The sequence below is a fragment of the Lepidochelys olivacea genome (genome assembly GCF_965140295.1).
Source record: "Lepidochelys olivacea isolate rLepOli2 genome assembly, chromosome: 1".
NCBI lineage: Eukaryota > Metazoa > Chordata > Testudines > Cheloniidae > Lepidochelys > Lepidochelys olivacea.
This window is the reverse complement of record NC_140411.1, coordinates 40691793-40705633: the sequence shown is the minus strand read 5'-3', so window position 1 is coordinate 40705633 and position 13841 is coordinate 40691793. Positions and strand designations below refer to the sequence as shown.

Below are 13841 nucleotides of genomic sequence, written 5' to 3'. Positions count from 1 at the left end.
GAAAAAGTAAAACTTTATATTGATAATGTTTTGTCCCCAGAGTAAATCTGAGGAACTTCCTATGAGCAGGATGTATGGTTATGTGAAAATGGACATCTTGGAGGTCGAGGGCCAAGAACGCGTACCCCTCTTCCAGTGCTGATATTATCGTTGCTAATGTGGCCATCCTGAACCATTGGACCCTTATGAATTTGTTGAGTTTCCTGAGGTCTAGAATAGGTCTCCATCCTCCGTTGTTCTTCTGTGTTAAGTAGTGGGAATAAAACCCTTTCCCTCTGTGTTGTGATGGTACTGGTTCCATGGCGCCCAAACATAATAGGTGGTTTACTTCTTGCCATAGAAGTTGTTCTTGAGAAGGGTCCATGAAGAGGGCTAGAGAGAGAGTGTGGGTAGAGTGGGATGGAGGTGAATGGTATCAAATAACCCATGTTGATTATTTCTGGAACCCATTTGTCCGTGGTGATGGATTGCCATGCCGAGTAAGAGGGATCAAACAGCGTCCAAAACAGGAGGGTCTGTGATGGTGTCAGCACTGAGGAATGGGGGAGGTCTCTTGGGCCCTCGACCAAACCCTCAAAATTGTTGTTTTGCAAAGGGTTGTTGGGATGCCAATGATTGAGTCAGAGGTGGTCGACACCTTGTAGGTTTCTGTGCCTTTGTGTGTTGTATTGCCTCTGTTGTTGGGCAAATGGGACAGATCTTGTAGGCTGGGTGGAATAGTATTTCCCCTGTTTTTTTCTTGGTGCAGGCATGTATATCCAAGGGAACAAAGGGTTACGCGAGAGTCTAAGTTGTGAAGGGACTTGTCAGTCTTTGTGGCAAACAACTTCTGACCATCAAAGGGGAGATCCTCCATGGTGGACTGTACCACCCTTGGGAAGCCAGACAAGTGAAGCCATGAAGCCCAGCGCAGAACTATGGCAATAGCTATGGAATGTCCCGCCATGTCTGCCGCATCTAAAGATGCCTGTAAAGCAATTTTGACTATTAGATGGCCCTCCGTGATGATAGCTTTATACTGGTCTCCTTTGTGCTCTGGTATGTGGTCAATGAAGTCTGTCAGTTGAAATAATGTGTGGTCGTATTTCATCATCAGTGCAGCAGAACTGACAATCGGGAATTTAAGACTGGCTGATGAGTAGGCCTTGCGGCCAAAGAGATCAAACCATTTCCACTCTATTGTACAGAGTGGATCTGTATTGGTGTTGTCTGCCTTATTGATTGACACCATCAACCACTAAGGAATTTGGTTCAGGATGAGAAAATAAGAAATATTACATCCCCTTTGAGGGGGTGTAGTATTTTTTATCTGCTCTCTTGCAAGTGGGCATTATTATTGCCATAGTCCGCCAATATGTTTTTAGCCAGCTCATAAGTGCTTTGTTCACTGGATGCACAATCTTTGATGAAACTAATGTTTGGAGAATGTCCAGTAATTTATGTTTGGACTCTGAAATCTCCTCTACGGGGATCTCTAGTGATTCAGTCATTCTTTTGAAGAGCTCCTGGAAATGTCTGAAGTCATCTGCAGTTATGGGTGGTGGAGGAATTATGGTCTCGTCTGATGAACAGAAGGAAATGTTGGTTGCTAGTGTAGTTTCCTGTTCCAGAGCCTCTTCCTGTTCTTCAAAAGTTTCCTCAAGGGGCTCTGATGGTACAGCCACTGAGGGTGGTGGGGAAGTTCTAAACTCTTTTCTATAGGTGCTCAGGGGCCTAGGTTAGTATCTCCTGTATGCTCCATAAAGATCCCAGTAGGGCCACTGCAAGGGGAATGGCAATAGGTGGTAGCATCCATTGGTGCCTATACCATGCCTGGTTGTCAGCTGAACAGGTGGACCTAATGCTGTGCTAGTTTGAATTGGAAAGGAGTGGTGTGATGAATAAGCACCTTCTTCCTCCTCATCTTCACTGGAAAATGGAGAGGCCAGAAGTGAGGTGGGTTGGCATGGTACCATGTATATCGAAACGTACCAAAAAATGGAGACGCTTGTGTTGATGAGACAAAAATCAGTCTTTGTGATCTAGGAATTGGTATGGTAACTAATGGTTTTGATGCCGGGCTGGTCGACGCTGATAGTGCCGTTGTAATTGCAGAAAGAAAAGGAGTACTTGTGGCACCTTAGAGACTAACCAATTTATCTGAGCATGAGCTTTCGTGAGCTACAGCTCACTTCATCGGATGCAGGCGCTGGTGCTGACATCTGAGTGCTTTGTGCTATGGGAGCAGGAGGTGGTGCCACAGTCTACGTAGAGTGCACTGGTGCCACATATTTAAATGGCTCTATTGGTACCATGGCAGAGGAGGTAAACTTCTGGTTGCCTCTCGACTCTGAGCCTGCCCGCTTAAGGTCATTGGCTCTGTCAGTATACATGGTACCGGAGGATCCCAGTGTCTCATACATACTCAGCCACAGTGCTGTCTGTGCTGAGGACACAGAAGGAGCCAGAGACTGTTTCTTTTTTGGTAGCTCTTTAAGAGGGGAAGTTGGTGCCTTTTTCCTCACTCCTTTTCAGAGGAGTGACCCTTCCTCTGTGAGGAGGGTGAAGGCTGTCAGAAGGGGTCGTTGGAGAACTTTGTCCAGAGGGAGTCTGCTGTCCAGGGTCAGATGCCAGGCACAGTGACTTCTCCATTATGATAAGTTTAAGTCGTAGGTCCCTGTCTTTTCTGGCATGAGCCTTTAAGTTGCTGCAGTGAGAGCATTTTTGAGGGATGTGTCCCCCACTGCGGCACTGAGAGTGTCTGCAATTGAGATCACCTCCCAGCAAGAAAAGCAATGCTTGAAGCCTGGCGAACTGGGAATGGCTCAAATTGTAGTGGGTCTGCCTTAAACATGGACACACACTATTCTAAGGGGTAATAAAGAGGGAAAGAATTTTTTTCCTTAATAAAAAGAAACAGGGAGAAAGGGTTAACTAAATCTAATTAGAGGATTAAAAAGTCTATGCTAACAATAAAGACTATCAATTTTAACACTACTGGGAGCTCTGTCTGAGGCAGAGGATGGGTGAGAAGGAACTCGGGGGGTCTGGTCAGGCGGCGCTGATAGCGGTGTGCAACGGGAAGAGTGACCCAGATGAGCAGTGCTGCAGAAATTCTCTGATATGCGGGGAGCACGTTCACTTGAAGTGGAGCACCCACAGAGACACTCCTCGAAGAACTGTAAAACTTTGGCACCAAGCAAGGTCTTAGATCAGTATATCACTTCAATTTAAATCAATGTAAGCTGCATTTCGGAATCTAGGGCACAATATGACCCAAGAAGTTGAGAAGTTAAAAATTTGTCACATGCTAAATGTAATACTTTAATATTAGATTACAATTTCTTTTTTCTGAGCCCAATACTGGTAGCAGCCATCTTTACAGAAAGTGATGTAATCTGTAATAGCTCCAAGTGAGAGCTCACCACCAAAAAAGAAAAAAGTTAACCTTCTACGGGTGGCATCTGACACAGATGATGAAAATGAACATGCGTCAGTCCACGCTCCTTTAGATCGTTATCAAGCAGAACCCATCATCACCATGGAGACATGTTCTCTGGAATGGTGGTTGAAGCATTAAGGGACATATGAATCTTTAGTGCATCTGGCATGTAAATATCTTGCAACGCAGCTACAAAAGTGCCATGCGAACACCTGTTCTCACTTTCAGGTGACATTGTAAACAAGAAACAGGCAGCATTACCTCCTGCAAATTGTAACCAACTTTGTTCATCTGAGTGATTGGTTAACCAAGAAGTAGAACTGAGTGGACTTGTAGGCTTTAACATTTTACACTTTTATTTTTGAATGCAGTTTTTTTTGTACATAATTCTACATTTGTAAGTTCAACTTCATGATACAGTACCTGTATGAGGTGAACTGAAAAATACATTTTTTGTTTTTTACAGTGCAAATATTTGTAATAAAAATAAAGTGAACACTATACTTTGTATTCTGTGTTGTAACTGAAATTAATATATTTGAAAATATAGTAAATATCCAAAAATATTTTAAATAAATGGCATTCTATTGTTTAACATCGTGATTAATTTTTTTAATCGCTTGACAGCCTTACTTTCTACATTTGACAGCATTTTTGGTATAATCACTTTCCCTGCACAGTCCTGCTCTCCTCTTTGTGTGGGTTTCTTTCCCTTTGTGTGTGAAACATTTAAAAAAAACAAAAAGCACAATGGAAAGTGTGGTTCTAAAACCTCAATAATTGGTAGATGTACTCAAAAGCAGGTTGGACCTTTTGGGAGCATTTTTAGGTCAACTATGCCCCTTCAGTTTTGAAGGGAAATGTTTAGTTTAAATTATACTCTGCTCTTTTTGATTAAGCCATTATTAAAGCAACTGAGATCTCACATTGACTGTAAGTCACAAATAATATCAGCAAGATCAGAACACCAGGCTTTGAAACAATGCAACTATAAACCATTAAAAAAATTCAGTTTGTTTATGGTAACAGGTCTTTTTGCCATCTCATATTTTTTTATTTAACTCTTGGAATGAGCAAAATCAGTGGTTTTCCCTTCACAGTTCTAAGCCTGTGTGTTTCTAGTTTGAAGATTTAGGCAAGCAGAGGAGATCATTTCAATAATTTAGACTTGCAAGTTAATTGTTACCACTTATTTTATCAGTGTAATATGAGCTGAAATGTCTGCCATTTAAGGTTGTCTACAGTGATATCCCTAGAAATGTATGGATATATTATTTCAACATCTCTGTCCACATAGGAACATTGCACAAGTGAGGCTAACTCAATGAGCACAAATAAAAGCAACTTATGTCCTTTTTTAAGGAACAAGTGTTAGTAAGAAGTGGGGAGAGTTGGACAGAAGAAAGCATGAAGGAACATCAAGACTATTTTAAAAGGTGAGCAGCACCAGGTTTTTGGTAAAAAAGGAAAACAATCAGATATTTATGAAACTATTCTAAAAGAGGACTGTTCTATACCATTCCCTATTTGGTTGAATTTTGAAAAAAGACAGACATGCCCTTGGCCCAAGTTATCAGACAACGAATTCTATATTTCTCTTTTTTGGAATGTGAGAAAAGGACATCTCCAGAATAACCCCCAAACCAGCGAAGTATAAATCTTTTACTGTAATATATCCTTTAAAACATTAATTATTTTTAAGAAATGCCAGTTGCTGTGTAAACTATCATTACATACATAGTTTGGAAAATAACCATGTCATAAATAGAAAGGAAAGGGTAAACCCCTTTAAAATCCCTCCTGGCCAGAGAAAAAAATCCTCTCACCTGTAAAGGGTTAAGAAGCTAAAGGTAACCTCACTGGCACCTGACCAAAATGACCAATGAGGAGACAAGATACTTTCAAAAGCTGGGAGGAGGGAGAGAAACAAAGGGTCTGTGTGTCTGTCTATATTCTGTCTTTGCTGGGGATAGACCAGGAATGGAGTCTTAGAACTTTTAGCAAGTAATCTAGCTAGGTACGTGTTAGATTATGATTTCTTTAAATGGCTGAGAAAAGAACTGTGCTGAATAGAATAACTATTTCTGTCTGTGTATTTTTTTTGTAACTTAAGGTTTTGTCTAGAGGGGTTCTCTATGTTTTGAATCTAATTACCCTGTAAGGGATCTACCATCCTGATTTTACAGGGGGGATTTCTTTATTTCTATTTACTTCTATTTTTATTAAAAGTCTTCTTGTAAGAAAACTGAATGCTTTTTCATAGTTCTCAGATCCAAGGGTTTGGGTCTGTGGTCACCCTATGCAAACTGGTGAGGCTTTTCATCCAACATTTCCCAGGAAAGGGGGGGTGCAAGTGTTGGGAGGACTGTTCATTGTTCTTAAGATCCAAGGGTCTGGGTCTGTAGTCACCTAGGCAAATTGGTGAGGCTTTTTACCAAACCTTGTCCAGGAAGTGGGGTGCAAGGTTTTGGGAAGTATTTGGGGGGAAAGACGTGTCCAAACACCTCTTCCCCTGTAACCAGTATTAGTTTGGTGGTGGTAGCGGCCAATCCAAGGACAAAGGGTGGAATATTTTGTACCTTGGGGAAGTTTTGACCTAAGCTGGTAAAGATAAGCTTAGGAGGTTTTTCATGCAGGTCCCCACATCTGTACCCTAGAGTTCAGAGTGGGGGAGGAACCTTGACAAACCACAAGCCTATCTTTTTAATATATAACTTGATAGAACTGCTGTATACCTCTGAATTCTCCTTGTGATTTTTTGGGGTATTTGGAAAGTCACGAAAATAGGACTAATTTTAACTTCCATAATAAAAAACCTGAATGAAATTCTCTCTTAAACAGTACGAACAACGCTTACTTACTGAGTTTTTGGGAACTATGTCCTTCAGCGAGCACTGCACTGCTAACGGAGGAATATCTCTGAGCTGCGCCTCTATACATGGATCAGGCTTCCTTATAAACACACACAAGTCATTTACCACTAAGCTCTGTGGAACAACTTGTTCTGGCCTCACCACAGGGACACCACCAATCCTAGTGGGAATATAAACAAACAATGATAGTACAAAAATGGAGCGTAGTCTGGGAGCATCTGTAATTCCGTGAGCAGATAATGATAGAAAAATGAGAGGTTTCATTTGATTCATAAAAATCTACAGAATCATAATTTCAATGGTGTCATCCTATAGGGCATGACAGTGAGAACTTGCTCTCCCTTTCCCCCCAGCTCCTAACTCCAAGTCCTCTGGTTGGGGGAAATTTTGATAATACAATGTTGTTGGAAATGAGTCACGTTGGGTATCATTCGAAAGCCCTTGCTCCCACAAACATGACAAACCTAGAACAATTATGTAGATATATATTATAGAAAATGTTTAAAAATCCGCTTTTTAAAATTATACTTTAGCACACGCATGTCAAACATACACCCCCCAAAGTTAAATTGTGGCCTTCAACTGGTGGTACTGTTTTATCAGTTAATGCTCAGAACATGATACTGGATACATTTTGGGATGATGCGGTGATTCACGAAGTCGGTTGAGTCTTTGTTGCTCTTTATTTAACCCGTCAGGACTGTTAATTGGAATTTGCACCTGACAGTACTATAAGACGTTGTGAAATATTTCTCCCTTTAGATTCAGCCAATCATTCTGCAATGATTACTTGGTACACGTCGCTGAAAAAAAAAAAGGTATAGAAAAGTCTGACTCTGACATACGGGAGGAATTTCAAAAGGAAACTGGGTTATTTAAAGGTTGCTAGTTCCCCTCTGTGCACTTGGCTCAGACAAAGTTCTAGAATACAAAAAACAGATCAAAGTCATTGGGGGGTTGATGGCATCAGACAGCATCCAAATGATCTTTCCTGGTATTTCCTGGCAACCCCAGAACTCCTGGATTGTCAAACTAAATATTAAGCATGAATGGAATGACTTCCCCAGAAGCAACCAAGCACCCCGTAGACTAATTAGGTGATGTTAAATGCCAAGGGGCCACTTTAAAGCTACAGGATGAGCTTAGTCACAAGGGCAACCCATCAGAATATGACAGACTGGAGCTCATTAATATCACGATGGAAGTAGTCTTCAGTGATGATACCTAAAAAAGTGTCAGTTGAATGGATACGTTGGGTCATGACTTGTATGAAGCCCTCAAAAAGAATTATCCAAGGCTGTGTCAATCTATGGGCTCCAATCAAGAAGAGACTAAAATGTGCTCAGATGCAAAGTAAGTCAGCATGAAGGTGGCAGGGACTATTACACAGCTATCCAGTCAGGTCACTGTTTGCTCATCTCCTCATTGTCTTCAGATCTCAGCGTGATGTTGATCTATGTGAGACTTTGGGAAATATGAGTTCTCCATGGTACCATGATCGATGTTTGAATGCACTGGAACAATGTCAGTGTGCCGGGAGAAAAGAAAAATAACGAATATCTTGTATAGTCTTCCTAAACCAGCACCTACTGACAATGTGACCAGTACAGGGCTTTCAGTGTAGCAATCGTAGATAGTGTGGCTGAGGTACAAGCCCGCAACAAACCAGAAACTCTTAACACCTTCAAAAATTTAGCTCAACACTTAATTATAAGGGTATAGAGAAAATAGTGGACTTATGATGACCTAGCATTTGACACATTTACAGAGGAATCAATAGCAGAAAGAAGAAACTCCATGGTACGGCACCTGTCCAACATAAAATCATTGACTTTACAAACATCCATAAAGTCAGAGTCAAAAAACTACGGTCACATAGTTGCATGAAGGATGAGTTAACCCTATACCTTCCAGGAAACATGCTCCAGCATACAAAGAATTGCTCAAAGAATTCTTTTGTCACATAGCATAATGAAGTTGCTCCCTCACATTAAATGGAGTTTCTTCGTAGTTCACATGAAAAGACTGACACTAAAATTATCTCGCATGTCATCAATGGCAGAGACAGAGGCGCTACTAAACTCTGGATTTTTTGCATAAGAGATGTATGTTCTAGTGCTCTCTAGAAGATACTACCCAAGCCTTCTGCAAGACTCCATTTTTGTGCCTGTTGCTGGGGAACAGAATTCATGTATATTCCTCAGAGATGTGTTCCTATCACCTGGACCATTAAAAACCACCACACTTGTCAGGTTTCTACGTCTTTTCAGGATGTGACGCTACTGGCTGGCTGGAAAAATCAAATTACCTTACGGGAAGGCATTTGATTCAGCAGCTGAAGACTCTCTCCTCACTCTGAAGGTGCTCAGAACTGATGAGGTCACAAATGCACTGTATGCATTCATGTGCTGAATCTACCATTTGAAGACAAACATTACAACACTTGCAGAGATACACTGGTGGATATTTTCCAAGAAGCAGACAAATGGAGAAAAACTGCCACTGACAAAGGGTGCATTTATACCTCCTATCAAGAGGGCAAATTATCAAGCAATGGAATGGCTCCAGGATGACTAAACACATCCAAAACACTCCCCTAACTGGCATGGATAGGATGGACTGATCACACCAGTTGTGTGTGAAATACCATTTGCTCCCAAATCAATCCTTTAGTTAATCAAACAGTTGTGTGCAAAGAGCAAATGCTCACCACCCTGCAAATGTTTGGCTAGCAGTCTGCTTTGTACGGAGATATGCGTGGACGAAGATCAGTGTGACAACGTGTCTAGCAATGGTGCCCTAAACAGAGACAACACTCATAACTGATGAATAAATGTTTTCAGTCCTACATACCAAGGCCAACTTCCTTAGGATTACCAAAGATCTACATCTTTTTGTAAGCAATGCAACCTATGTTAAAATATAATTTTTAAAAAGCTGATTTTAAAACATTTTCTTGAATATGTACCCACATAACTGTTCTATGTTTGTCACGTTTGGCATCATTGTGTTAATGGAAAAAAGGGCTTTTGAATGATACCCAACTTGACCCATTTCCAACAATACAATTATCCCCACTAGAGGAGCTGGGCAGGATGACACCACTGGAAATCTGATCCTGTAGATTTTTTACAAATCAAATGATACCTCCCCCTTACCTTTCTATTGCTAACATGCCCATGGAATAATATTTTACATTATGCTTTCAGATACCATATTATTTCTTAAAAAAAGTTTTAATTTGATGATCAGTATAAAGTAGTATTTTTTTATATTATAAAAAGAACTGGGTCTTAAATTAAGTCCATTTTGAATGAACATTTTTTTAAAAACAATTCCAAGGACTGGGGTCAAATTACTGTTTATTTACAGAAAGAAACTGTCCTTACAGCCAAGTCAAAATACTGTGAAAGCACAAGCAATTCTGTAACATGTATTCATTTTACAGATAGGAAAGTTTAGGCAGAGAAGTTAACTGACTTCATAAGAAAAGGAGGACTTGTGGCACCTTAGAGACTAACCAATTTATTTGAGCATAAGCTTTCGTGAGCTACAGTTCACTTCATCGGATGCATTCAGTGGAAAATACAGCGTGGAAATTTATATACACAGAGAACATGAAACAATGGGTGTTACCTTTTGTAGTGATAATCAAGGTGGGCCATTTCCAGCAGTTGACAAGAACGTCTGAGGAACACGGGGGGGGGGGGGAGGGGATGGATAGATGGATGATAAACAGATTACAGACCTAAAAGTGGCAATTCAACAAAAAAAACTTCAAAAACAGACTCCAACGAGAGACTGCTGAATTGGAATTAATCTGCAAACTGGATACAATTAACTTAGGCTTGAATAAAGACTGGGAGTGGATGGGTCATTCCACAAAGTAAAAAGAAAAGGAACCCTGTGGCACCCTAGAGACTCCTTTTCTTTTTGCGAATACAGACCAACAGGGCTGCTGCTATGAAATCTGTCATTCACAAAGTAAAACTATTTCCCCATGTTTATTCCCCCCGCTGTCCCTCAGATATTCTTGTCAACTGCTGGAAATGGCCCACCTTGATTATCACTACAAAAGGTCTCCCCTGCCCACCCCCCTCGCTGGTAATAGCTCACCTTACCTGATCACTCATTACAGCGTGTATGGTAACACCCACTGTTTCATGTTCTCTGTGTATATAAATCTCCCTACTGTACTTTCCACTGAATGCATCCGATGGAGAGCTGTCGCTCACAAAAGCTTATGCTCAAATAAATTTGTTAGTCTCTAAGGTGCCACAAGTCCTCCTTTTCTTTTTGCGGATACAGAGTAACACGGCTGCTACTCTGAAGCCTGACTTCATAAGGTCACTCAGCTACTGCAACAGCAAGCATTAAAAAAAACACTCAGAAATCCTACTGTGCCTACACTTCCCCACAAACACAGTTCAGAGATTAGGGAAAATAGTCTTTTTAAAACATGGGGGTCATCTTAATACACTGACAGAAATCAAACAAGCAAAATTCAATTTGACTTCATTGGCACAAGATATTAAAACGTTGCCAAAGTATAAAAAAAGGTATATAGAATATGCTCATGACAGAGTTATATGCTTTTCGAGGTTTGATGCCATTAGAAAAAGCAGTGTAAAAAGCTCCAGCATCACTCAAAAAATTAGTTCTCCCAATTCATTCTTAAGACCTGTAAAACCACAATTCCTCCTATCTAGCCTGTTAGTGACAAATTTATTTTACAATTGTGAGAAATACAGTATTGCAAGCTTCAAATGTTTAAAAACCAGGAGTCAACCCCTCAAAACCATTAGACTGGTTTACAAATCTTTAAAAAACAAAAACAAACAAAAACCACACATTTTAGATTCCTTTTATTTACCTTTTGATTTGACCCATAGGATGCACTTCATCACATTTTCAAACTTCTCTCTGTAACCATGAGGGCTAGAAACCATTTTTTTAAATGAAAGCCAAGATTCTCATACAGTCATGATTACAGGAGTGCTTTTAGAAAGACACCAAATATCACGATATTTGCAATAAAGTTGCAATAGGTGGCAACATGGAAATGTATCTTGTTCAGACACTGAATTTTCAAAGTCTGCAATTTTAAACATTCATGTCTTGTACCGTAACTTAGATGTATTTCCTCAGAGGTTAATGTATATAATATTTGTGTGCATGGCTATATGCAAGTCACAGAGCACTCATTTGTGTATTTGGTTATTAATTTGTGAAAAAGGTAGTTTTATTCATTTTCATAGTACATACTCCTATCAGAAACCAACAGCTGAAATGCCACAGTTTGGGACAAGAGGCTATTTTTATCCACAAAGACATAGATGTAGTTATGATACGATAATCATACCCTGAACCAACTAAAACTTCAGAATTCCCAAAGTCTTCCATGAATACTTGCATCATTGCAACATCATGAATTTTGTATTTTGTTGAACCACAGGGTTTTTCCTTATTTTTACTTTCCAGGGGAATTAACTCAGTGATAGTTCCACGGCACCACATTCCATTTTCTTTACTGTTGATAAAGATTCTTGCACCTAAATAAAGATTAAAAAAACACTACAATTTTAAACCAACTAAATCCATGATTTAAATATCTTAGTTTAGAAGCTATTGTCATTACATTTTAGTACATCCTGCCATGGTTTACATTTTACCATATAGCTAGTTCAGGCCTTATCAGTCTGAGCAGAGTGGAAGAATTACTTCTCACGTCTTGCTTACAACACTCCTGCTAATATATCCCAGAACAATATTCCCTTTTTTTCAGCCATAGTATTTAACTGTTGGTTCATTTAATCTGGGATCCACTATAACACCCGGATCCTTTTCTGCAGTACTCCTTTCTAGGCAATCCTTTCCCATTTTGTATTTCTAGTTTCCCTTTTATATCTGTCAGGGATCATAACAGACCATGGAAAATGGAGGTTACTTACCTATAACTGGAGGTTCTTCAAGATGTGCGGTCCATTTTCAGTATTCCATGCATGGATATACATGTGTTCCCTGTGCCTGAGATAGGAAATTTGTAGCAAGCAGTATCCACTGGTCTGTGCCTGCATGGTTTTTTGCACATGTGGATAACCAAGAGTACAAGGGGCAGTGCGGACGAACATTTCTCCTGTAACATCCAGGTACAGAAACGCCTCCACTTAACTAGGTAGCATTTTCTGGTGGAGAAATTTCTATTGTGGTTAAGAATACTTTGAACAGCCTCTGAACATGAGTGCTCCAGGTCTGAGTTCTGTCCAAATACCAGGCCGTATGATAAAGAGGGTCTAGGTTGGAATGTCTGATTTTGCGGTTAACTCAGAACGTCTCTGGGAAGGAGGACAGACTGACATTCAGAAGGGATCCAGAAATCAGAACTGTTTGGATCAATTGGGTGTAATGAGAATGACCAGGGTCCTGTCCTGATGAATCTTCTGAAAAACCTAAGGAAGTAGTGGAATGGGAGGAGAGGCATACCTCACATGGTCCATCCAGGGAAGAAGAAGGGCATCACCACTGGAGCAGTGACCTAATGATGCTGTGGAGCAGTACAGACTGAACTTCTTGTTTGTCTCCGAGGCAAAGAGATCGCAAGATGGCTTTCTCCACTGAGCCAATGTGTCATTCAGAGGAGAGTTGTAAATTTTTCACTTGTAGTGTCTGGAGAACTACCTGCTAAGACTGCACACAAGAGAGTCCTGCCCACCTGTTAGGTATGTTGCTGAGAGCATGATGCGGTTTCTGAAGCAAGAATTGCATAAAATTGACTGCCTCAATATAGAGAGGAAGATGAACTTGATTCTGCAGCCACAGTGGATTTCTAGTACCCACTTGCCTGTTATCACCCTTCATTTGTGGGCGAAGTGGACATCAAAACTTTGGGGGCAGTAGGAGACAGCATCAATAGAGGTAAAGTGGTTTGAGAGTCCCATCAAAAGAAGCCCTGGACGGTAAGTGGGGTGTGCAGAGGCGAATGAGGTAGAGGAAGTCACATACCTTAATCTTTGTATCCACTAGCACTTGCATGGCAGTTCATAAGAGCACTGGTGGTAAAACAGCTGAGGGAGAGATATGGGCCTATACACCTACTTGTGGTGCTTTCTCTTCGGGGCTGGTTGTCCTGAAGTCCTTAAGCAAGTGTAGCAACCTGTCAATCCTTACACTGAACTGAATGAACTCATTCACAGACAGATCCTCAGTGGTATTTTGTATCACTCTGGGGATTCCTGCAGCATGAAGCTAGGACTCTCATCATGATGAAAGCTTGGCAATAGTGCTAGATGCAGTGTCAGCTGTGTCCATTACTGCTTGGAGTGGAGTCTTAGCCCCCAATTTGCCTTCATTGACGAGGGCTGGGAATTGAGCCCTGACCTCCTGGGAAAGTTTATTCTTGAATTCCACAAATTGAATGGTTCGTGAAATTGAATTTTGCTAAAGATCTGGTAGTTAGCAAACTGAAATTGGAAACTAGCTGATAAATATACCTTCCGCCCCAGAAGGTCAAGGCATTTGGTGCCTTTGTCATATGGAGTTGTTTTAAG

General features: G+C 40.6%; 1 protein-coding gene across 4 annotated transcripts in view; it reads right to left on the bottom strand.

Annotated features, from left to right (window-relative positions):
- Positions 1–13841, bottom strand: part of RNF17 (ring finger protein 17) — a 203371-nt gene that overhangs the window by 113708 nt on the left and 75822 nt on the right. For all 4 annotated transcript variants that reach the window (XM_084633486.1, XM_084633487.1, XM_084633488.1 and 1 more), the window contains 2 exons: positions 11657–11846; positions 6283–6454 (listed from right to left, as the gene is read on the bottom strand). In XM_084633486.1, the coding sequence (XP_084489612.1) occupies positions 6283–6454; positions 11657–11846 (362 nt within the window). The remainder of the gene's footprint in view (positions 1–6282; positions 6455–11656; positions 11847–13841) is intronic.